Source organism: Phycodurus eques, chromosome 18 (assembly GCF_024500275.1).
Source record: "Phycodurus eques isolate BA_2022a chromosome 18, UOR_Pequ_1.1, whole genome shotgun sequence".
Taxonomy (NCBI): domain Eukaryota; kingdom Metazoa; phylum Chordata; class Actinopteri; order Syngnathiformes; family Syngnathidae; genus Phycodurus; species Phycodurus eques.
Window position 1 is genome coordinate 5,970,415 of NC_084542.1, and position 26,188 is coordinate 5,996,602.

A 26,188-nucleotide genomic window follows, 5' to 3' on the forward strand; every position below is an offset into this window, starting at 1 on the left:
TCCAACAGCATTACCTCAAAAAACAAACTACGGTCATGGAAAAAGGCCTGTAGAAAAATAACGGCACCCTAAACTTAATGATTTATTGCACAAACTTTTGAGGGAATCACTGCAATCGAACAATTTCTGACTCTCAAAGTGACTTTTAGAATGTCTCGACAGGTATTTTGTTACACTATTTATGAAGAAAGTGCGCCAACCTTCGCAGATTTGAAAGGTCCATTTTCCAGACTGTGTTTCAGCTTCTTTCACAGATGTCCATTAGTATTTAAATCAGGACTCCTCAGAATAAAGTTTGTGTGTTCATCCATTTTGAAGACAAAATTCAAGCACAGGTTAAAGACACCCTGTGACGGATTTAGCAAAGCAGCCATAGAACATACTGTAACTGAACCTGCTGTTTGCATCGCAGTAGCTACAGTGTTCTTTTCTTTCTACACAGGGCACAGGCAAAATTGTTGGTTGCTGCCGTCAGTACAAGTAGCACACGCCACCTAAATTAATTGTTGTCTTCTTTTTTGGCACTGATGGCCATGTCAATTTCATGTGTGACTACTTGATGCATTTGGCGAATAAAATGATTCAGATTCTGATTAAAGAATGAAAACCCACAGTCATCACATAAACAGTGTCCTGGAAGCATTATGATGTGTTGCTATGCATTCAAATTACAGTTGCATCAGTTTCAAATGATACAAGTAATGATTGTGGGTCTTTCTTTCTCCTTTACATGTGAGTCATGATCCCCTTTCATGAGTAATTTCCTGTTTTGTTTTTGCATGTTTTATGAACTATACTATTCAAATATCAACCAGTTATGAGGAAATATTCTTCACTTTCAGTGCCTATAAGTCACCTTTTTCCTCTAGTTGCCATTGTTTGTATTATGACTTTCTGTCAAAGTAACTCATTGGTTAAAATGCCCTTCTGATTTTGTGCTATAATGGTATTTCATTTGACTGTGATTGTGTTTTCATGGGGACAGAGGCAGAGACTGTTTAAAATGCCTGTTTGTGGACATAGCACATACTGTAGTATCATAAAGTAGGCAGTAATTTATCATGTATAATGTGCTTTTTTTTTTGCAAAAGAAATTCATTAAAAATTGTATTATGAGTATTATACATAGGTACAAGGAAAATTACCAACATTTGTCACATTGTATAGACGTATACCGGTACCTACGGGTTGTGAAAAATATGTGCTTTCATTCCAATATATGTAATGTCTAATGTTAGAAATGGACGTTGTATAGTTAATAATTTTTTCTGCTCTTATTAATTTCTGTTCCTACCGTGTCCCTTTGACGTAACACGGTATCAGATTTAGCGTCTTAGTTTACGAAATGGCAGAAACACTCAACCGTGAATTTGTAATATACTTTGCGCACACGCAGAATTTGAATTCTTTAGAAGTAACTGCTTCCGTAGACGGCAAGCATTTTCCGCTTTGTTTTGTTTGGCACATGCGCAAAGGTGGGTATTTCTGGTTTACTTCAGAGAACTTTCTTTGAAAAATCTAATAAAGCACAAATTACTATGAGGATAACACTTCATTTTTGAGCATGTATACCAGCAACTCTGTGGTGCGTATAATACATAGGAAAATTTAGCTGCGAAAGTATGATTTTGTGGGGTGCGTATTATACTCGAGTGGATATTATACTCGAGAAATTACGGTACCATTTTTTTTTAATGAAAACACTCAATAGCAACAATATACTCCTTGAAGCGTTATGGAGAGTACGCACACACATATAAGATTCAGTATATGATGCATTAAAATACATCACATGCCCAAAGGCTTTGACTTCACTGCCAGTTGGTACAATACAATTGTAAGAGTAGCATCTGTAGCTGTTGTTGCGTAATGAAGCAGCATACACCTGACAATGACTGCAGGCATCAAGCACTGGGAATAACTAGAAAGAAGCAAACTATAAGAACTGCGCAAGATGGCCTGTGAAAAAGAACCAAAGAGGTCAAAGTGAGAAGATATTTAGCAGGAGACGATGATTACGTATTTGGTCAGCATCATTTTAACACTCTAAGAATAGAGTGTTATGGCAGACGTCAGAATCCGTACAAGCTTCGTTCCCCACTTCTGTGTCGTTGTTTTGTTCCAGTTCCCAACACAGGAAAAACACTCTAAAAGAAGTAACAAAAAATTATGCAACATGGTGTCAAAGTAGATTTGCTCCAAATGAGAAAGTTTTTGGCCAAGAAAAGAAATTGCATGCTTATGAAATGCTTGTCTGCAGAGGTACCATCGAGGGTCTAGCACTACCGTCGTACATCACCTCACCAAGCTTGTCTCGTGGGAACTTTGTGGGCATTAAATATCTAAGACTTGCTGCATGGTTCATTAAAGTTGCCAGGAACAAAATAGGGTTGGAAAGTGAGGATGATGTCATGGCTAGTCAGTAGTCAATAAAATTTCAATTTCTTTCGCCAAATGCTGAAAATATTATTGGTTTTCAAAATAGTGTAACCATGTTAGAATACTACATTCTATGGAATCAAACACAGGTGAAATACCTTATATTTCACAGTAGGAAAGTTCCTGTTGTACTAAAAAAAAAAAAAAAAAAAAAAAAAAGCATTTTCTTTGATGCCTATCGGCTATTTTACCTTTTTTAGGAGCTAAATAGTTTCATATAATAGTTGTAATAACATTAATACTGACTGGCTTCACTAGGTTCAAACACCAATTCATTTCTCCCTGGAGGAGCTCAACCTGCAATGGAACTGCCCAGGTTGGACACAATCGACTAATTTGTTCAGATTTGGTAATAAAGGAAATGATGGCAAAATAAATAATCTGTTCTAGGGTCTACTGGCACCATCATCAACACATTTATGAACTGCAAAGGACATTTCCAACGGACATACAAGTATAAAAATAATCTACTCCAACTCAACAACAATTCAACTTGACCGTCATAATAACCAAAAAGCCACCCAAAATAAATTGGTTTCATTGAATCCTTTGATGCTCTCAAGTGAGGTTTTGTGAGATTTGCTGCTGTCTTGTCAAGCCTGATGGTAGCTCCAACTCAAACGTTTTTATGCAACTTTTGAGAAAAATAATTCTCCAGGAAGTCAAATTCCTAATTGTACAACCTTGTATTAGAGGCCCTGTGGTACTAGAAATGGCTTTTGCTCCAACTGCAATTATAAAAAAATATTTCAGGTGACTTAGCGTTACAAGTATCTCTTAATAGACGTCCGTCATACATCATTTTATCACTTTGGCACGAGCTTCTTATTGATGGTACATTTGCTGGTATAGCTTCCTGGCTGCTTTACAGTTGTAGTGACTTACAGTGGAAGGACTATACAGACCTCAACTCCGAGTTTGGGTTTTGGTACAAATAATGACCAATGTTGCCTCTCAAAAACAAGAGGGGGAGCAAAAGCTTGCAGTAGAATGACTTCAAATTACCTTCCTTCTTGAACCCCCCCAAACACACACACACAAAATATGTAGAGGTGCTGTAGAGAGGTAGGAAGGTTATTGTTTGTACTTGTCGATGCAATTGAGTGCAAAGTGGGAATGCTGTCCAAAACTGACAAATGACTTCTGTTTGGGTGGCCTTTGGAAAGCATCCACCACTTCTTCAAAGCTTTATCAACCTCGGAGGCAGCAAGAGAAGAGGTGCTGATGTGAAGCTGCCTCTTGATTCTGCCCATGGTGCCAATAGTCAAACGGGCACCAAATCAGAATCATCTTTATTTGCCAAGTATGTCAAAAACAAACAAGGAATTTGTCTCCGGTAGTTGGAGCCGCTCTAGTACGACAACAAATTTGACAGAAAATACTTTTGAGACATAAAAACAGTACGGCGAGTCACTGAGCAATAAAAGGTGACCAGTGATATGGTAATACCGATACGTTTTGGGTTTTTTGACAATTGTGCAAATGATGCAGCAACACTGTCTGCAGGCTGCACATTTACATACCAAAAGAAAAAAGAAAAAAAAAAGCCTGCTATCTTTTAGGGTACAGAAAACCAACTGTTTCTGTGGTAGGTGCTATAGAATCCACGCCTATGGCAGAACAGTCAGATAAGAGACATTCTGTTAATACAGAATACAGTTATAAGACAAAGTATGTGAAGCCTTTGGAATTACTTGAATATATTGGTCATAAAATATGATCTGCTCTTCATCTAAGTCACAAGAATAGACAAACAAACAGTTCTTCTTAAACTATGACCACACTAACAATTAAATATTTCCATGTTTTTTCAATAAAAACAGGAAAACATCATTGTTTGTGTGGTATTAGTTAAAGTATTGGTTGGATGATGTGTCTGCTTATTGATGTGAAGTCGTAGATGATGACATTTTATGACCAACTGTCCAGGTAAACTCAAAAGGGTTTCACTACTTTTTCTTGCAACTGTATATACAAGACGATAAGGGGAGCTTTGAGTTATGTCCATCACCTGCTCATAGCACATGACAGGTTTCTGCCCTATACCTACATTCTGGCGAGGCATTCAAAGTATTGATTGGATGATTTCTATGTGTAGCTGACGCTCCTGAAATGTGTCCCGGAACAAGTGTTGATGGATGTGTCTGCGGCCGGGCTCTCAGTCAGCGCGAGGCAGGGCAGCTCCTGGGAACGCTTCAGCAGTCTCAAGGTTATACGCCTGGCACCAAAACAGATGGACGCTCCTCATCGTAACGGTCTGTAATGTCCGCAGCTCAATCACCCCCTCCACCCCCAATACAAAATTGATCTTGTTTGCTCGAAGAGACTGGAAATCACTGTATGTTTCCACAAGCCTGTTTTTATGTATCACACCTTTGCCAATGGGAAACATGCACAAACTATAACATTTGTGTTTAAGCCCTTGTTTTGTTTCTTTGAATTGCATTATGGGAGAGAAATCAATCTAATGTACCATATTAGGATGAACGTATTGGGATACCTTACCCTATTCACAGTTAAGGCAGACCACATCCTGGACTGCTCGCAAGTCACTCACTCAAAACAATGTACAAAGTAATAAATTAAGAAAAAAAAAACACTAAACGGAAAGAGGTTCACATAAAACACCAAAGTAAATAAATCAAGACACAAATATCAGTCATAAAAGGAGAAATAAAATCGATAGGGAAACAAACTAAAAAATAAATAAATCAGTCGACATCTGTGTTCATTCTCCAAATTTGGAGCGGGAACAGCAAAGGTTCAGCCTGGTTTTTGACCCAGTCGGGCAACTGACCAGCTGAACTGAGACAGCGAGTGAGCTCATAAGGGTGAAGAAGCTCAGGGAGGTTAGGGCAGGGCAAGAGCATTTCATGATTTAAAAGCAAATCAAATCATTAAAATAAATCCTGCAATGCACTAGCAGCAATTGCAGTGAGGCTAAAATGGGGTCGTAATTTACTTGTCTCAGTAAAAAGACGTGCGGCGCCATTTAGTGTCATCTGCAGGCGACGAATGGAAGCAGAGCTGACTTCCACATAGAGTCCATTACAGTAATCCAGCCAGGTAGTGACAAAGGCATTAACTATTGTTTCAAAGTACTGCCTTAAAAGAATTGGCTTGACTTAGGCCAGCTACCGCAAGTGATAAAAGCTCGACTTCATTTCCCTGATCTGGCTGTCAAATTTTAGATGAGCGTCTGTAACTTGACACTAGGTTTGAAATGGTCAACTTTGTCAGAGTGGCCGAGGAACCCAGATCTACCATTGCATTCCCAATGGAGCAATCAAAAACCATCACCTCTGTCTTGGTGTCATTGCAACTTCAAAACGCTTTGAGCCAGCCAGGCCTTTTAAATCATGAAGACATTTGATCACTGGAGTGAGAGAATGTCCATTACTTTAGAGTCACATAAATTTGGGTGTAGTCTGCATATAAGTGGAAGTAAATTCCATTGTTTCCTGATTAAAGCGCCAAGTGGCCCAACATAGGAGTCAGAGTCCCAACCGAGTCCCAACATAGGGACTCAAGCTCAAGAACGATCATTGCATTGACTGGTTTTGTCAAAATAGTTCATTTAATGTAATGTAGTGTACAAGATCGAGTTGTATTCACATCTTCACATATTCACATCCTCATCTTTAATTGAACAATTATATTTCCTGAAGCTTTCAGAAATTGGCCCCTTGACACTCCTAAGGACTGGTATTTTGCAGAGCGCTCTTCTATCATGTCCAAAATTTTGACTGATAGTGTACAGGTACAGAATATACAAGCAGGTCAGTGAGTGTGGCACATGGACGGACACAAGCGACATCTGGTCTTCATCATCTTTAGTGGCCGGCGAGCATAATTAAGCCTCACCAGACAGCAGGAGAACCACTTGCTATCATCTCAAGACCTGGGCACAGTACTACTCGTGTATATATAGATCAAGAGACAGTACAAGAATTGTTTTTCTATATTATTTCCACTACCGACTGTAATAGTTCTTCAATAAAGCTGCTCAACAACAAGGGACTTTTGCCAGAGCACATCAGTACTCCGTGATTAATTTAACACATATCTACACTGTCTGACCACTTCACAGGTGTACTTGCACAATTCAGTTAAATCCAATACGAGAGTCGGCTCAAAATAGTGCCGCTGGAAAGATAGAAATTCTCATTTTTGATGCCACTCGGACACTGAGCTGGTGGCAGTGCTGGTTCGGTTCATTTTGGTTCAATTTGGCAGGGGGCCAATCTGGAGCTACATCATTATGTTACCAATATAATGTCCATACTTCACCGTATGAGTTTCTGTTTACAAAAAAAAAAAAAAAAAAAAAAAAAAAACCTGGGTTTGCTGGCTTCTCGTCAGAAACGACCTGTGCTCACCGTCTTCAGCTGCTGACGTAATAGGAGCCTTCTTCTGGACCAGAAAAGAGTTGCCGCTAGTCTGGCATCAGTTTTTCAAGCTCCAAGTGGGTACATGTGTGTTCGGAAGAAAAAAAGAACCAGTGCTAATTTTGCTCTATAGCTCTGTACCAGCACAGGCAACAGCTCATTCCGAAAGAGATGAGGTATTAATTTAATAATATATCTCTAATTGTGGTTTTTATGTGCAGAAGAATATATAACACTGCTTTATACTGAGGCGTTTTGAACATGTTGTGCATGTATGACAACACAAGCTCATGATCATGAAATTAGTGCTAACAGAATCAATGATGTCAGCATCAGTTTACTGGTTCTGTGCTCTGTGCTCTGTTTGTTTACCACGTCCCTGGCTGGGGAACAATGCTGTGACCTTTGCAGTGATAATTCTGTTACGTAAATTGAGTAATTGCTCTGCATGTGGAAGGGAAGAGAAGTGCTCGCTGCTCCCCATCCCTCCACAACTCCCATGTGTTTCAGTGCAATTCTGAAGTCGTCATGAAACCTGACAATAAAAATAAATAAATACAAAAGAAAAGACTGAGGTGACCATCTCAAACTCTGTGAGCCAAGCAGGATGAGAGAGAAAAAAACAAACCGAAAAACTAGAGTCAACCCTACAGATCCTTTCGAAAGCAGAGTAAAGTGAAAGCGCAACGTGTACCAAAAAGATTGTTCTACTGGTTCTAAAGTGTCGCCTGCACAGTGCAAAGAGTCCCATGAGTAACACGATCGCAACCACAAAGAGTGGGCCGCGAGGGCACACGCTAGGAATAAAAGAAAGGACCGTCAATTGTTGTTGGCTGCTGAGATTTACCCTGCACTTTTCAGCCACCTAGAGCGCCCTCGCCTGCTATGAAGGGAGACTTTACTGGCAAAAATGCTCATAGGATGGATGGAGTCAGGGAAGCAGACAATTACTGCCATTTGCTGCCAGCTATTAGGGAGGCGGGGGCTGAGAGAAACAGAGTGAAGCTACACCCCGACACTGCTAATTAGAAATCCTCTCAAAGCAATGTGCTCACTGAATAAAAAGTCAAAAAGCAAGCATGCAACACAAAATATGCCTCTCACCGTCTTTATTTCTGCAGAGCTATTGAATTTAACTAAAAATAAAAAGGTGCCGTACTATATTTGATTTGATCAGGTTTTGCGGACTGTCATCCTGCAATATATCCTGCAAGTGAATGAGGCGTGGGGATGCACTTGGGACGGGTAGAGCAAGCGGCCCGAACAAGAGGCGAAGCAGTGGAGGAAAGGAGCAGGAAATCTGATTTCATGCTCCAATGATTGTATCTCATTTTCTCGAAGCACAGAGGGACAGTGTGCGGTCGCGCATACGGATGTACTGCCCCCTGGTGCTTACACTCCGAAATGCACAAACGCCCTCAATGTATCATGGGTGACAGCAAAATCAACAGCATAAGATTGGGTTTGGTCCAAGTGGGAAGTGGTGACCTCTTATCTTGAACAAACGTATACATTTGGGGAAAATACACTTCGTAACAAGGCAGACTATTATAAGTTTGTAAAATGTTCACGCTTTATTTTTGGGTTCTTTTTTCTCCATTTGTATGGTGAAATAGAACCAAAAAAAAAAATAATTAACATATACATGTAACAGATAATTTTCTATAACACTTGTTCTCATTTACAATTTACAGCATAGATTGGTTTCCAGGCAATTGCAGGCACATAGACAAACAAGCTTTCACACTCACATTCACACCTACATACAATTTAGAGTCTTTAATTAACCTACCATGCAGGTTTAATTAACCTACCATGCACTACCCAGAGAAAACCTACACAAGAACCCTGGAGCTGAGAGTCAAACCACAATCTCTGGTCTGTAAGGCAGATGTGCTAACCAGTGGGCCGGCATGCTGCCAACCAAGAGTATGATTAAATTAAGATACTTTATTTGCACAAAGGAGACTGCTAAGACTGACAGTAGAAGTAAAGATTTAATTTTGTCATATTGTAAAACTTCAGCTTGTAGCTTTCAAAGCACAATGCTTCTACCAATCTAAATATGGGGACACCTCCCCCAAAAATCATCCCTCACAGCCATGTAGCATACATTTCCATCACCAATTAACATGAGTTGGTTATCATAGCAATTAAGTAGGATTAAAAAATAATAATAATAAAAAAGGAAGTATTAGGGTTAGTTCTTCTGTTTTAGAAAGAACCAACCCCTTAACCATAATTGCTTCGAACATGCATGAAAATATTGGGCAAAGGGTAAAATAGAAGTTTTTTAGCATAAGTGTGTGGAATATGTTGCAGCAAGACTCAATGACTTGACTCAATGACTTTCTTTCATGGTGCTCTTGCAATGGCAGACGCGATGCTGGAAAATAGTCCCACTAGAACAGAATATCATACCATCCCTTTTGCATGATTTCCAACTCAATATTATGGAAACATTTACAGATGTCAACCATCCAAACCATTACGGACTTGACTGTATGTCCAGTTTCCCATAATGCAATTCAAGCTTTACTAGGAGCTCAAAGATTGCTAAAAATATGCCGACAGTATGCATACACAGTTTGAGACATTGGAAACTCTTGATTACCGAACACTCCAAAGTCCTCAGATGCCTGTAAAATGTATTTACCATGTAGAATCCACAGAGCAGATCTTTAAGGCACAATTAGGCCATGTGAAGGTAAAGCATAACACGGTAGTACTCACGGTCATTGCAATGAGTCCCCGAATAAGACGTCATGGAGCAGTCGCAAGTGAAGTTCTCCCACTGTTGGATGCACACACCCATGTTGGCGCAGGAGTCTTCCTGGCAGGTGGTGCTCGGGCCTGCAAGAGGGGAAGAAGAAGAGACGAGAGTCAGCCGACAACTTGAATTGCTACTGTTGAAATGTAAAAAAAATAATATCCATGCAGGACAGAGGCACTCTAGAAAAATATATATATAGGAGAAGAAGGAGCAAACAGTGTCACCACAAGAGACCTGAGCTTACAGTTTAACACATTAAAAAAAATAATAAATAAATCATTCCATAATACAGTAGTGAATGCTGCTGGAGTTAAGTTAAGGATGCACAACTCTTTTGTGGGGGCATCAATTTTGAGCATTCCTCATTTGTAAAATATGTTCCTAGCGCCCATTTTGTGGTGGCACTGTCAACATCTCAGCTATGTTGTTGTTTCTGTGCAGGTGGAAATGCATGCACTTTTCTTCATTCCAACAGGAAGTTGAACAAGAAATGTTTTATCCAAGTAAAACTTCAAAGGCCGCATTCCCTCGGTGAAAAAGCAAGACAGAGCAAGAAAACGTTCACTATTTAAAAAGGTACGTAGAATGACAAAAACATGTTCAGAGTCAACATGTTCTCACAACAATTTAGAAGGGAATGATTAAAAACATAAATGATATATTGTGCATGGGCCACACATCAATAAGAAATGCTAGATTTAGAAACAAAATGGCTAAATGTTTGAGGATAGGGGAGAATTCAAAGGAAATTGTAACTGTATTATATAATTAGATTTGTATATATCTTGCTGATAATTGTTTCATAAATAATAATAATAATTTCTTAAGTATCCATAGACAATGTCATTTTGCCTTTACATTATTATTTTTTTGAAATAAAATCCTACTAAATACTAGTGAGAACAGGCTTTCCTCTCAATTTGCTTTTCTCAAAGGTCTTTACTTTGAGAAGACACAATGAACATTTAGACACAAGACTTCATGACGACCATGAGAGAGAAACATAGAAAGAACGCAGTGCATACTGTATCTAGTATGCACCTTAGACAGAAAAGGTATTCAAAGTCAAACTGGATCTGTGTTTAGTATCCTCCAACAACAAAGATACTGTGGCTCTTACTTTTGAATACATACACAGAATGGGAATGCAAATACCCATGACTCTACAGGATCAACAAGAATATAACCAAGCCCTACAATCAATATTAAAACAGACACAGGATGGAAAGCAAAAAAAGTAAGAAATGAAAGTAAAAACTGTGAAATTAAAGAAGTTAAGTAATGGGACAAATGCAAGTAAACATGTTTGAAGAAAACATTGAAAGTAGAAAACAGCAAGTTTGCCATCTGAAAGTGCAGTAGAGTGGAATGAATTGCAGGTAGCCCCAAAGCATTTTCTTTCTTTAGAAGTGCGTTTAAAGGTGCGAGTTATTGTGTTTGGACTATGAAGCAGTAGGCTGCTAGCTCTCTGAAACACACACCTCTCTGTCAAGAGTCAATGATGACATTGAGGAACAGCACTGATTCATCAGCATTACGCACAAGCGTCAAAGACAGATTTTTTAATTGCATCTATATTAGCCTTTAAGTCATTTCATGATTGCTATGTCATAAGGAGGAAACTCTTGATTGATTGATTATTCATTGTGCCTTGAATTGTTTTTATTTAATTGGCCTCCATATTTTCCAGACTTGTTGCTGTGAAGGCCAGGTGTGCTAATACTTTTGTCCATACAGTAGAATGAAGCTTGGCTTGGAGCAGGTGCTCTATCTATTTTTCTATTTTTGCATCAAAACTAATATACAGCACAATGTATAGATGGTGAGCTATTTTTGCAACCACAGAGTGTTTCATTACTTGTTCTCTGACAGCCCCTTTATTTAGGAATTTTATTTTATTTTATTTTTTATTTTTTCCTCTTCCCAGAGAGCAAGTCACCTCTGCAACACTCAGTGACTAGATTGCCATGGTGACACCCATGATGCATTGCACACTTCAGACTTTCAGGCAAGCAGGCCTCCAAGAGGCGGAGTTTAGCCCTGTACCTTGCAGGTCGGCTTTGGTGAAACCAACTTTGTAAGAGCAGGAAAAATATTGTTGTTTTAAAAAAAAAAAAAAAAAAAAAAAAAAAAGGAACAGAGTGAAAAGCAAGATTAAAATGTTTGTAAAACAGCAGCATTGCTTAGTGTACTCAGAGATTGAAGAACGCCTTGATTTAGGATATACTCAATACTAGCCTCACTGTTTAGCAATAGAAGTTGTTTCCTCATTAGAGGCTGAAGACTGTCAGAATGTCGCCCTCTAGAGGTACTGAGCTCTAAGCAAAAACCCTACCATGTCTTTGTATGTTTTTCTTTTTTTTTTTTTTTTTTTTTTTTAAAAAGCATTAACCGCCTAAAACCTTACCGTGATATCTAATGTTAACATTACTAGCTACAAAATAAAAACAAGAGGAAGTAAGATCTACATTTTGTCAATGTACGATTGAATTACTGTGCTCATCATACCTTTTATTTGTGGTAAGATTTCTTCTTTTGTAAATAATTAATTTTAGCAAACAAGCAAAACTGTGACAGTAAAAATATTATCCAACAATTAATGAAAGTAGGGGGGAGGGGGGGGGGGTAAGCAGCATTAAAACACAGCTTTAGGGATTACTGAAGACACTTCTAATTAGGCAGATCATCTTTTAATACGCTACAGGCAATTTGTACCTTCGCAGCCCCGTTCAATTTGCCCACTGCGGAAAAGGGCATCGCTGATGAGGTCCGGCAGGCGGCCGTTAAGGTCAACTGACGCCAAACAGCCCTGGAAGCCTTCACGAGAAACCACCAACTTAGGGAGGTTCTGATACATGTTGGGTCCCAGACCTCCGACGAAGAGATCACCTGAAGCAAGACAGAGAGGAAGAAGGCAAACAAGCATAGTTTCAGTTAACAAGTCACTGGGGCTCGCCAGAGATGGAAAGAAGTTGTTCTGTATTGCTTTTCACAGCCCCATGATCATTATGCAAAATAATAATCATTAAAATGATATTACGTTGCATTTAATTTAATTTTGTTGTGTTCCTTAATTTAAATGCTCCCCTGATGTTGTGAAATATGAGTTACTTTATGTCACTGTGCTAATTACAACACAACAGTGTTGAAAGGCCATTTGTTGGTAAGAGGCTAATTAAGATACAGGTTACAGACTAAACATGTTTGCGTTGAAATAAACAGTAACATCAGCACTGAGGAACATGAGATGTGCCCAGAGGAATCTTTTTTTTTTTTTCACTTAAGTGATCGATGGTTGCCATGGCAATGACAGAGAGACCATTTCTCCTTATTGGAAGCGAGTATACCACCGACTTGATTTTCAAGATGTTGTTATGTGCGGTCATTAAATACTAGTCCTTTAAGTCTGGTCTGTATTGGCATGTATTTTGTTCAATAAGAGAATGTGTAATACTTCAAACGGAAAAGTTTGCACATTTGTGTTTGAATGTAAGTAAAGTTACTTACATTCATATGAAAAATTCACTCCCTCTGTCTGTGACGCATCTGGTCCCACCATTCTTCTACTTCTTATGGTAGTGCCTTATTATGCTATATCACGACTTGGTGAGTGACCGTCGGTTGGTCACTACTTTTTGCTATGCTTTGTGTGAAATTTCGAGTGCTCTAAATAGGGGACTGAATTTGATCACCAAGCATGGCGTAACCACGATATATTGCACTATAGTCTGAAGTGATTTTGGACACAGCCAATGTCATTTGTATTTAATTCAGTGATAATTTTGCCCACCACTAGAGCGAGCCCTTGTACCAATAGCGGTACTCAGACCACACTGAGAATAACTGATTAAAAGGTACGTACAGTACAGTATCTGTTTATTGCAGATTTAAAGTGGCACTGTGTGCACTCTCAGCGCTTAACGGACACATGAGGTCTACAGTGTACTCATTTTAAGTTTAAATAATATCCTCTGACTTTACAACTTTTGTCAAAGCAGACAAAGTTTACCTTTTAAATCGAGGTTCTTTGCTCCGTTGACATTCTGGGTGACCGACTTGGAGTCCACTTTGAGTGTGTGCGTGTTGGAAGTATCTCGTGTGATCACCACATTGTGCCACTGGTTATCATTCAGTGGGTTGTCACTGTTCCCCTTCAACAGACTTGGGCCATTCCCGAGGTCAAACACATAGTGGATGAACCTGTGGCACAAACATTATGGGATTAATTGCCCCTTTCCCCAAACCAACTCAATTGTAAAGGAAAAACACAAGCATTCTGCAATGAGAACATTCTATGAGGTCAAACAATCAACTACATCAACGTAATAACCCTCTGTTGACACTTTGCCGCTCACCCTTTGACCAGTTCCACAGCAATAAAGTCACTCCCGTCACCGCTATTAAAGAGGATGAAGCCATCGGGCGAGGTGGTTTTGAATTGAAAGAAGAGGTGCATTGTGGTGTAGGCCTGCAGAGTGGCCAAGCCCAAGTAGCTGCCCTTGGTCTTGAAAGTCACCGGGTCGGCGATGATGAAGCGCATGCCGAAACGGGCGTTGAGTTCGCAGAAGTCAATGTCCCCATTCTTGCACATGTCGATGTACTGCATGCCATTGAACTTGAGGCTCTGAGGGGGTTGTGGAGCATAAATGATACAACTTGTCATCAATTAGTCTGCACAAAAAAAAATAACAAACAGAGACCAGCACTGTTTTGAGTCCAAAGAACTGTTTTATAGAATTGGACTGTCTACCTGGAGGTGTCCTATAAATGAAGTGGGTGCAGAAGACACAAAGCGTCTCTCAGTTAGGATGCCTGTCTCCACATTGTTGAACTCCAGACGGGTGTGATCGCCTGCCATCTGGCCTAAAATTTAAGAGCAAGGACATGAGAGTCTAAATGTATACATGGTACAGAACCCCTCCCAAGGACAATGTGTGTTATAAGAGCAGAAACACTAGAAAAGAGAGATGAATAAACTATCATGCATGTCATGAATGTTGTTAGAAAAAATTACCTTCAGCCATGTCGTCATCGACAACCAGTTTGATGTTTTTACCGCGGCGGACCACTCGGACCGAGTGCCAATCATTGTCGTTGAGCTTTTGTCCAGCATAAAGAGCCTCAGGACCCTTGCCTGGAGGGGACCGTTAGTTAGTCAGTTGGTTAGACAGGGGTGCAGAAAACAAAAACAAATATGATTTGAGTCCAATTATATTAAATGAATATGATTAGAATTATTTGGGGGGCGGGGGGACGATGGAACATGTTGGATTTGTTGGTAGAGAAAAACAACTCTTAAAATCAAGTGTAAGCATATTTGCTGTTCCTCATACAAAGACTCACTGCAAAGAAAACATTAGATAAATGATCCCTCTTCACTATCTGATAGCTCATTACTGTCACTGATTTAGTTTAACAGTGGCATTCCCAAATGTTTCACCCTTGTTTCAGTCAAACGACAAAAGACAGATTATCATGACATGAATAGTTAATGAGGAAACCAGTCAGGGAGGCAAAGGGACTTCAGAATGACTGAACGTTAGAGGGAGTGCTTGTACCACTCCAAGAGTTCATCGATGTTTATAACTCAATATCTCACACACAGGTATTCATTTACTTAAATTAGGCATCTACACTACAATTATAATTACGGTTGGATTGGTCTAAGGCTGTGTCATACACACACAGGCAAGATTGTTGGAACCCTTCCGCTAAATAAGATTTATCCACAATAGTCACTGGAATAACTTGAAACAGTAAAAGTCAAATCAAATGTACGGAAGGTTTGGTATTTCAATGAGCATTGTGGGGTTTTTCTTTGAAAGGTACCAAAAATGTTGCCTACATGTTTAAAAACAGGTATATGCCTCACAAATATACATGCAGTCTTCACCCACCCCCCCACCCCCCCAAAAAAAATCCTAACTCCTATTTCTGAAGTCCTTCTCAAAAATTAGATTGTTGAAAGAAAAAGTACTTATGAGTAACAGCATGTTATTCACAACAACAGGTATACAGTTAAATACAGTATGCTAAAAAAAATGCAAAGAATTTAGTAAAATTGTAAAAAAAAATAAATAAAAAAAAATGCAGTGTTATTATATTAAGCATACAGGGAACTATTAAGAACTAGTTTCCTGAATTAATTCCTAAAATGGGTCATTTAAAATATATGGAGAACATTAAGTCAGATTTGCATAACTTTGATCTCTGGCTATTACTTCTCCCCCTCTTATCTGTGAAATCCTCTTATCAGTCCCCCGCATGCACACATCCCAGCTCTTTTGCAACTGGCACACAGTCTCTTCTAATCAAACATTTATCGAAGGAAGGAAGGCTCCAAAAGAAGAATGTTGACTTACTGGTGTTACAGTTTATCCTGACACAGTCTAGATGGGGAGGGGAGAATAAGTGACAAGATGAATTTGCATCCTTCAAAGTTACAGCTGCAGACATCCAAGTACAATAGAAGGCCACCTTCCGGGGACGGTCACATGATGCCAGTGGCCATTTTAGCCAGCTTGGATAGCAATTTGTCAAGGTAATAATAGTCGTAAGGCCAAAGCAGTATTAATACTTACGTAATAAGTAATAATACTTACGTAGCATACAGTATATAATACAATAAAATGAGTCTTCAATCATGTTCTACACTTCTAGAAATAATACTGGAAATGCTTTTATGACTTAGTTTACATCAAAATTTCCAGCAACAATGATTTATGGTCAAATTTTAATCTGAAAACGCCCCCCCCCCCGAGAATTTAATGGCCACATCAATTTTACAACCTAGCAATAGAGGCAAAATATTGTCATAAGGATCAACTATGTAATAAAAAAAATCTACTTGGTACTGATCGACGGGTGTATGTTATGCCACGTCAGTATTGAAAGTTGGAGAGTGCAGATTGAAATTAATGTGACCAGGCGGGTCATGTGCCGTCAACCGCAACAGAAAAGTGGGAGCAAACACCCTCGAGCCACGCAGCACCGACACCGTACAGAAGGCCTTTTGAAACCAATTCAAAGGGTCCCATATATGGCAAATTAGGGTCTAACAAAATATTTCTGTTGTAATGGGATGCTTCCATTTTGAATTCTAACTTGAGTGCTTGGATGAAGACTATATGGCCCTTTACAAATGTAAAAATTGGCTAACTTAGGTTATTAGCAGCTATGTTTCATATGATTTTCATCTACAATATTTGGATCATTGATTATAACATGCATCACACGTGCCAAGTCTGTAGGTGCGCTGGGTGCTGTGGCATCGAGCTGTTTGTCAGGCGGGCCGCAGGCTCGGGCCTTTGAAGGGGTGAGTGCCATCTTTGAGCAAGGCATGGAAGATGCTAACCAAACCAATAGTCACTTATGGATGAATCTGCTATGATGAGGATTCAAAAAAAAGAAAGAAAAAGGTAACACATCAAGAATGCAGACCAATGTTGCAGCACTAAACGTTTCCTGCAATAGACCATCTACAATGTTGCAAAGAAATATGAGATCATTCTCTAAGATTTCAAATCAAAATCTAGATGGAAATAAGGAGAAAATGACTGATTTGGTTTCCATGATCAGCAGCAGACAAAAAGAGTTAAGTGTTAGATTGATGAATAGAACAATCTCCAGAGACAAGGCCAGAAAAAAATGCAGCCCAGGCAAGTCAGAAAAACATGCAACTACAAAAGCTGGTTTATGTATGTGTTAGGTCTGATTTCATGTCTGCGCGCACAAAAAACAAAAAAACAAAAAAGCAAGACGGAAGAAAATGCATGAACAAAAAAGGCTTTTCCCTGAAGCCAGTCGAGGTCAGCCTCCAGGGGTGGGGGGTGGGGCTGTATACGATACCTAAGTTGACCGTCAGTTTGACCCTTCCACTCTCCAACTCCAGTCGCAGCGTGTCTGCTGACTCGCGGGACGTGGCTGCCATCAGCAGACCGAATGCCCTTTGAGACATGAAGCGAAGTGAGACATCCTCCGCTTCTGTGTGCACCACATTTGGGATCACCACCTTCATGTACATGCTGCCATCATAGGACAGGATGGACGCCTCTGCAGGAAAAACATACACAAATATGCTTTAAGCAATGCTAAATTTGAATGTGAAACAAATTATACACCTTCATAGATAATTACATACACATATCCTGCAATGGGAACATGTATGTTTGAAATAAAAACCTTTAAACACCTCTGCACCAAAGCTTTACAAATCTTTTGAGGAGATTTGTTAAGAGTTTTTACGTAATCCTGTTCACTAACAAATCAAAACAACTAATTAAATGTTACTCTGGCAACAGTAATAAGGGATCATGTTTGTCATTCTCAAACAACTACAGCGAAACATCTAAAGTTAAACACCCCTGATGTTGAAATTGAACAGTCATCATGTATTACATCACATGAGATGTGAGCGTACCTCACTAGATCAAAGGATATAGGCTTTTAATTTTGCTTTTTATGGCTTGTGACTAATCCTGAAAGGAGAAGTGCCTCACTGTTTTAATTTTCAATTGTCATTGAAGACAGAGAGCTCTATTTTGGTTGAGAGAACATCGGTGGAGGGGCGCAAATGCCGGCATATCCTGATTTTCTTTGCACAAGCACAAGGCTCGCTGTGCGTTTTTGCCATTTTGGCAGATGGATCTGTGCCAAGCTGAGCGTTCCGGTCCACTAGAGGGAGTGTCCTTAGAGATGTGACTCGCTGAGTGACAATTTGGAGGCAGAAAGTTGATCTACACTAAGCTTAGCCTAAACTTAAGCTTAACACCTGCTCCGACCACATCGAAGGCCTGTTGCAAGGCAGACCGCTAGTCTAACGCGATTTTGGTGAATTTTACTGTTGCTATTTTACAAATGCCAATGATTAACTTACTTTTACACCAACATAACATTTAAGAAGGATACAATGTTCCTCTAAAACACTTCCACTGCAGGTTTGGAGAGCAACAGTTTAACTGATACCGGAAGGGATTTATATTTCCCTTTATCCATCTATTTTGTATTCTGCTCCTCCTCACTAGGGTCCTGAGTGAGCTAGGGGTGGGTTACATCGCAGCCAATTGCAGGGAACCTACAGACAAAATAATAATAATACCACCATACCACATACTGTAAGGCTCTCAAAGACGCTTTACAATTGCACACATTATTTATTCACTTCACAGACACACGCTAGTTTTGGTAAACTACTGAAGCCACAGCTGCCCTGGGGGGCAGTCTGATGGAAAAGGTGCCTGCCATTCTGCGCCTATGGCCCCTCCGACCACCACCAAACATCCAACCACATTCATTAAGTGTTAAGTGGGGTTAAGTGTATTCCCCAGGGACACAATTACAACAAGCGCTCGGATACGAACCAACAACCCTCCGGTTGCAGGGTGTACACTTACCCTCTGCAATCATCACTCACACTTGTATTCAGACCCATGGGGAATTTTGAGTCTTCAATTAACATGCAAGTTTTTCAAATGCAGGATCCCACGCAAGCACGGGGAGAACCTGTAAACTCAATGGGTCAGAGCCCAGATTCAGTCTCAGAACTCTAAGCCAATCACAAGGCCTATTGCTGTTTCCATTATTTTCTATTCTAACATACAGTACATCCATTATCTAAAGCACTGGTCCTTAATAGGGTTGTGGGTGAGTTGAAATATATCCCAGCTGACTGTGGGCATGAGGTGAGGTACACCTTGGACTGGTCGCCAGCTAACTGCAAGGCCTACTCCAAAATATTAACAAATTGGAGGTTGACTAGTCTCCCAGAATGGATTCTATTCATCCTTAAAGTTTCCACTGAATGTGGGGATAGGCAGGAATGCAGATATAGTATAATAACCATGTTTGCTTCACTTGTTTTTGCGACAGCTTTATTTTGCAGACGCCTCTGAATATATTAAAATGTGTTTGCTAGAAAAGCATAACATATACTCTATGAAGGGTAAGACAAAGCAATCATATTCTAAAGTTGGAGCATCCACGGATGCATGTCCCTTATCTTTTATCATTGGGAGACACAGATACATGTCCCACATGCACGGTGGCAGCATTATTCATCATCCGGCACATGGCAGGACAATGTCTGGCAGCTTGGGGCTGCGATGTGCTCACGTGCTGCTCAGTGTGCAGAAAATTAAATCATCATGCTACTTCCTCCCCTTCCTCCGCAGCAATACCCCTCTGCAGCATTCTGTTTGTGCCTTTGCTTTAATTGTGAAACATTGTGGGGGGATTTTTGTCAATGCCAATTAGAAGCAATTAGAACTGACTCTCACATCATGAACACAAACTCTGAGATGCACACAAAAGTGCTGAAACACATCATGAAGGATCCAGGCACTTGGCTGCATTGTTCTGTTCATTTGATTTCAAAAAGGAGGACAAAACCAGTGTCAATGTGGGGAAGGAGGAGTAAGACATAGCAGACTAGAGGTCTCTTGGGGAGATACACGTATTCAAATGGGTATCCGACCATAAAATACCTATTTCAACACCACAGATCTTCAAATGGGGGGAAAAAATAGCCCTGTGGCATCACAAATGGACCACCATTTGGTAAAGTCAGGGGAATTTTGGAGAGAATGTTGTACCTAGAAACAATACTTTATCATGTTTCCTGCCAGTCATGCATTGTATATTATATATATATATTTTTTTTTTTTGTTGACCATATGTCAACTTTTTATATTTTCAAAAAAGGTAAGTCTCATTGGATTTTGGTTCACTGTAATGTAAAAAATCAACATGAAATGTTGAAAAATTCAGTGTGGCATCATTGGCTAGTCACTTTACTAAGCACCTTTCTGCTTTAGGGTGAAATCCATTCTATGAGCAAGTTGTTGACTCAGGTCAGTATACAATGATAAGGCTTTATCTCACAATTATTCAACTCAATTGCAAAAAAAACAAAACAAAAAAACAGGGAACAAACATACAGCAAAAAAGTTCACACACGGGTACACACCACGTTAGTCTGGAAACAGAGTTCTTAAATGACTTGAGGCTTGCATTGATTTGTGAGCATAAAAGCATAAAGGTTCGATGTGAGAAGAAAAGCTCACTGGAGAACAGCTACACTAAGAAGGTTCTGTCAGGACTGTATCATCTATTTCTTTACCGTGTGCATATTCAAGATATCCTGTGCTGGGCCAGAAACGTGTTCTCCGTGTTTCACAGTTGTTACAGTGTTGTTGTTGATTTGTCTTCATTTTGGCATCTGTAAACATAGAGCTGTTTTAACTCGCCAAAAATCTCCACTTTTGTCTCATCTGTCCAAAGGAGGCTTGTCACTATGTATTTGAGTGTATTTCAGTTCATATATTTATTTGTTACATTATTTCAGTGACAAAAGGTACCTATAATGTCACCTGACATGTCCATCCATCCATGCATTATCTACATCGCTTATCCTCACCAGGGCCATGGTTATGCTGGAGCCTATCTCAGCTAACTATGGGCGAGAGGCGGGGTTCACCCTGAACTGGTCGCCAGCCAATCGCAGGGCACATATAAACAAACAACCATTCACACTCACATTCTCACCTACGGCCAATTTAGAGTCTTCAATTAACCTACCATGCATGGTTTTGGAACGTGGGAGGAAACCGGAGTGTCCGGAGAAAACCCACGCAGGCACGGGTAGAACATGCAAACTCCACACAGGCGAGGCCGGATTTGAACCCGGGTCCTCAGAACTGTGAGGCGGATGTGCTAACCAGTGGCTCACCGTGCATGTATTGAATAAAGTATGTTAGGTTTATCAATCTATTGGGATTTACAAATCATTACAAGAACAAATCTGGTAGAATACTGAACCATTAATACCACAGTGAGCACCCTTGAAATATCAGTACAGTAATCATACTTGTTGATATATGGTGACTGAAGTATTTAACACATCACCATTTTTCTCAGTCAATAGAGTTCCAAAGACGCTATTGACATGAACATTTCACCAGATGTTGGGAACAACCCAAGTTATCCATACATACAAAGAAAGTAGAACGAGTAAGATCAGAAATTCAGTTGTGTGTAATAATGTGAAAAAGTATTGAACACATGACGAAAGGGAGGTGCAGAAAGGCATGGGAAGCCAAGACAACACCTAAAACCTATCAATAATCAAACAGAAATCAAGCCCCTTGTCAGTGCGAATGAATATCAGCTGGTTCGGTCCTAATTGATGGCATACAAAAAGGTTTCATTGCCAACTGGTACTTTTTTAAATACTTTGTACAAAGATTCCTCCTGAATTAGTCGCATGCATTGCTCTGGTGTGATTTTGTTCCATTCCTCCAGACAAGCAGTCTTCGAATCTTGAACGTTTCGTGGGCTTCTTTTATGGACCTTGAGCTTCAGTTCTTTCCATTGACTTTCGATTGGATTCAAGTCAGGTGATTGGCTGGGCTATTCTCGCAGCTTACTTTTTTAAATTTGAAACTGATAGAGAGTTTCCTTCGCAGTATGTTTTGGATCATTATCCTGCTGAAATGTCCACCATTTTCATCACCCTCGTAGATGGCAGCAGATTTTTGTCAGGAATGTCTCAGTACATTTGCCCATTCATCCTTCCTTCAGTAACGCGGTTTACCAGCACCATTTGCTGAAAAGCAGCCCCACACCATCATGTTCCCACCTCTGAACTGTTGGTGTTGGTGTTGGTGGTGGTATTTTTAGGGTGATGTGCAGTGCCATTTCTCCTCCAAACGTGGTGTGCACTGTCATCTAAACAGTTACATTTTGCACTCATCTGACCAGACTATATTCTCCCAGTATTTAACTGCCTTGTCCAAATGTTGTTCAGTAAACTTTAAACGAGTTCTGACATGCATGTAATTAGTCCAAATAAAAATGTATGCAAATATATGGGCTACCTGTGACTCACAAACATTTTTAAAAGATGGCAAAATAGCGGCGAGGGCACATTTGCAGTATAAATTAAATCATGAACTTGCTACTGGAAAACAGTGCAGTTAGAATTGAATATAATGTTTAACTCCTTGTTAAATATTCATGAGACAATTTGCCCACACATCCATTCAAAATGATATTTCACCAAACACTTAAGGGAGAGGCCCCATACATGCATCTGCTGTATGCTAACCATTATGGGCTCTACTCTTAATTCCCTGTGATGAAATTCAAACCTTAGCTTAAAATTCAGTGTCTGTGCTTATTTATACAGTTTGTCCAACAGACTTTGCCTCAAAAACATTTTTTGAACCAAAACTTCCATTTGAGAACCAAACACCTGAGATGACTGAGTAGATGAGATTACCTTTGCTATTTAAAATCAACTCTGTCCCATTTAGGCACCTAGGGATGCATAATAAAGATCCAAAAAATGCATCTTTATTATGCATTTTTTGGCTGGTGTGACTTATACTCCGGAGCGACTTATAGTCCGGAAAATACGGTAATAATAATAGTACATAATGCAGTAATAGTAATAACACCTTGCTTAATTCTTGCACACAATGGTTTATAAACTGTCCAAAGGGTAAGCATACACTGCAGACACATTGGTTTAAATTCTGAATAAAACATCAGTGTATAATGTGATTATTGTGCTGTTATTTTAGTCATTTGTACCCACTTTAATGCAAATAAGAATCTTTTGTGTGTGCATTCTTTCCCAAGAGAGCAGTAATGGAAATGTAATTTTAAATGTCAACTGAGATGATGTGTGTTACCCCACACTTCACACAATTAGCAGTCCAGCTGATGCAACCCTTCACAAATATTTATTTGTTCCTTTTTTATCTGCTTTGGCAGTTAATTTTTTTTTTCATTATATCCTGACAGATTCACAACTCTGTCCATTCGATCTTTATTTTCTGTAGCTGCCTCTCAACTGTTCTCCCACACATAGAATCACACAGCAGTGCACATACATTTTAGTCTGCTCTGTGTTTGACAATGACGCATTGAGGAAATACATACATAATGATTATTATTTTGTGTAAACATTCTTGACAATATGATTCATTGTGAACTCTCACGTATCCACACAAAAACTACAAAAGCGGCGAGACTTGTGAAAGGAAATAGCACAGCGGTGAATTTCAAAATGCGCTGTTCAAGTATGCCTGACATGGTGGGAGCCACTTTCTATCTGCACCAAAAAAAAAAGCACAAAATGACATCAAAACATCTCTAAGTGTTCTAATATGGCTGCTGACAAAATGATTAAATACTCACTTAAGAAAATTTCATTGGGCGTTTCGTTGTCAAACTGTGCATTTCTTAAAGGAATTGTGTTTTGTCCATATCTAAAAATTAGCTTGGCTAAAATGTCAGTATTAAACACAATCTAATCCAAATTTAGAGACCTTAAATTAATAATAGTTTTATGATTCATACATTTATGATTTATACATTGCAAGCTAAAACAACTATACAGGAAAAGGTGAACAATAAGCGGGATTACAAATATTCTTGCCGTGCGTCACATAAACAGGAGATAAATTCATGACAATGTGAAAATTCACAAGCTGCAGTGGTGTGGCGTCAATATGAAACTGTAAGCGGTTTTGTGTAGCAGACATATTGAATAGGCTTTACATGGAGATGAGCTAAATCTGCAGAGCTTTATCAACATGTGACAGATATAATCAGCATCAGAAACAAGCCACGCAAGCACAATGATTTTTTTTCCCCTTTGGTAAATAAGTATAATACATATATTTGCTCTATTTTAAGCCACAACATAAACGGTGACTGACTCACAACAACAACGGCATTGGCTTAACCTCATAACCACTGTAAGTCATCACACATAGGGGTCATAGATTCAGCTCAACTCAACTTTATTTATAAAGCACTTGAAATACAACCACAGCTGAAAACAAAGTGCTTTACACCGATCAGAATCAAACTTAATAAAAACAATTTAGGATAAACAAACCAAACCAACAAGTTGTATTTTAGTCAGTGATGTGCACACACAAAACAAAAAAGCAGTTGTCCACAAGAGATCTCTTCCAAAGACAAGGGGGTCATACAAGACTATACACACACATGCACGCACACACACACAGACAGACAGACACACACACACACACACACACACACACTAGAAGTCGTGGCTTTAGAAGAGGGTCAACAACTCAACAATTTAGATCACATGCAGTGAAACTGCCAAAGTTAATGTCTCTTATGTTGTCTACAGTAATTTGGACTCCAGTTTTTACGTATGACAGTTACTGTAATGTCTCAAGTAGGGCGGATTATATACATTACACAAAGTTTAGTGCAAAATATATTTTTCCCCATTACTGCTTATTAACTGATTGCTGTTGTTTATTTGGTATTTATTAATGAATAAAACATTAATAACGTCTAAGGGGACTTCAAGGATTGGCCACTGACATAAGCTTAAGTTTTCAGTCAGGTCAAACCAACATTACAACATAACAGAAATAATGGGTGCTAACTTAGTGTAATTAAATTACGTTATTGTAATTAAATTACTTTATTGTAATTAAATTACTTCGCGCACAACGAAATTTTAGAGCATGAGGCGACAGAACGCCGGCATGTTTACATAAAACCGTTAGTGCTAGCACTAGCTTGCTAGGCTACATAACATTTTGTATTGTACTAAAGGTATGTGAAAATATCTCAAGCAATCCTTGAATGGAAGTCCTCTCCCGAGCACCGGTGATGATCACCACACGTTTTTCCTTATTATCATCACCCCCCACCCCACCGCCGAAAATAAAATAAAAAAAAATATTGGCGGTCAGATATTTACAGTACTATGTCAAAAGGCACGCGACAAGGCTAAAAATAAACTAGCTTTTGGATTCAAATATACTGTACACAATGGCGACGTGGAGTGTCTTTTGCAGAGCAGATCAATGACGTCATTGATCGGATCGGCGAATTATGACATTAAAGCTGATCAGCCGGTCAGCATAAAATGTTAATTATCGGCCAATACCGATCAAGACGATCAGATCGGTGTAAAGTCTAGTGCAGGGGTGGGCAAACTTTTTGGCTCCAAGGCCACATTGACTTTTAAAATTTGACAGGCGGGCCAAGCCAGGACCAGATGCTTACATATAAAAAATAAACAAAAACAAAAAAAGGCAATGTGGTGTTAATACTTAGATTTACTTTTAAATGTAATAGTGTTGTTTTGTTGATCACCTTTTCTTGCCAGTGCATCAAAGTCTGGTGTTAGTTTTGCTGTGGCAATTCTCACAACACATCTGAGGTGTTCATCACACTAAAAGTTTGTTCACACACATATGTAGTGCCAAACACCACCAGCATCCTCTGTGCCATCTTCCGGATTTTTGGAAATTTGTCCGCGCTTAATGAAGCATAAAACTCATCCAGTTTGAGAGTTGTACTTGTCTTTCAAGACAGTGTCAGTTCCATTCGCAGCTCCCGTGGCGCTGTTTCAGGGTCTTGTGTGACTGAATCTTGGATGGCAGTTTGTCAGATAAAGGTGTTTTGCTGAGCCTGCAAGCTTGATTTTAACCGCTGAGCCGTTCCTGCGTTGATTGGCTGTTGGCATAATCAGCATGCTTGGTAGAAAAGTTACGGCTGATGTTATATTCCTCTAAAACTGTAACGGTTT

General features: G+C 39.4%; 1 protein-coding gene across 9 annotated transcripts in view; it reads right to left on the minus strand.

Annotated features, from left to right (window-relative positions):
- Positions 1 to 26,188, minus strand: part of LOC133416939 (neurexin-3b) — a 283,913-nt gene that overhangs the window by 148,898 nt on the left and 108,827 nt on the right. For 6 of the 9 annotated variants that reach the window (XR_009770304.1, XM_061704308.1, XM_061704311.1 and 3 more), the window contains 9 exons: positions 17,449 to 17,652; positions 15,963 to 15,989; positions 14,615 to 14,734; positions 14,351 to 14,463; positions 13,956 to 14,224; positions 13,610 to 13,800; positions 12,316 to 12,489; positions 11,647 to 11,673; positions 9,561 to 9,680 (listed from right to left, as the gene is read on the minus strand). Coding sequence is in view for 8 of the 9 variants with exons in the window: in XM_061704308.1 (XP_061560292.1) it covers positions 9,561 to 9,680; positions 11,647 to 11,673; positions 12,316 to 12,489; positions 13,610 to 13,800; positions 13,956 to 14,224; positions 14,351 to 14,463; positions 14,615 to 14,734; positions 15,963 to 15,989; positions 17,449 to 17,652 (1,245 nt within the window). In the remaining variant the exon portion in view is untranslated. The remainder of the gene's footprint in view (positions 1 to 9,560; positions 9,681 to 11,646; positions 11,674 to 12,315; positions 12,490 to 13,609; positions 13,801 to 13,955; positions 14,225 to 14,350; positions 14,464 to 14,614; positions 14,735 to 15,962; positions 15,990 to 17,448; positions 17,653 to 26,188) is intronic. The other 3 variants (XM_061704312.1, XM_061704309.1, XM_061704310.1) reach the window with 2 other exon arrangements.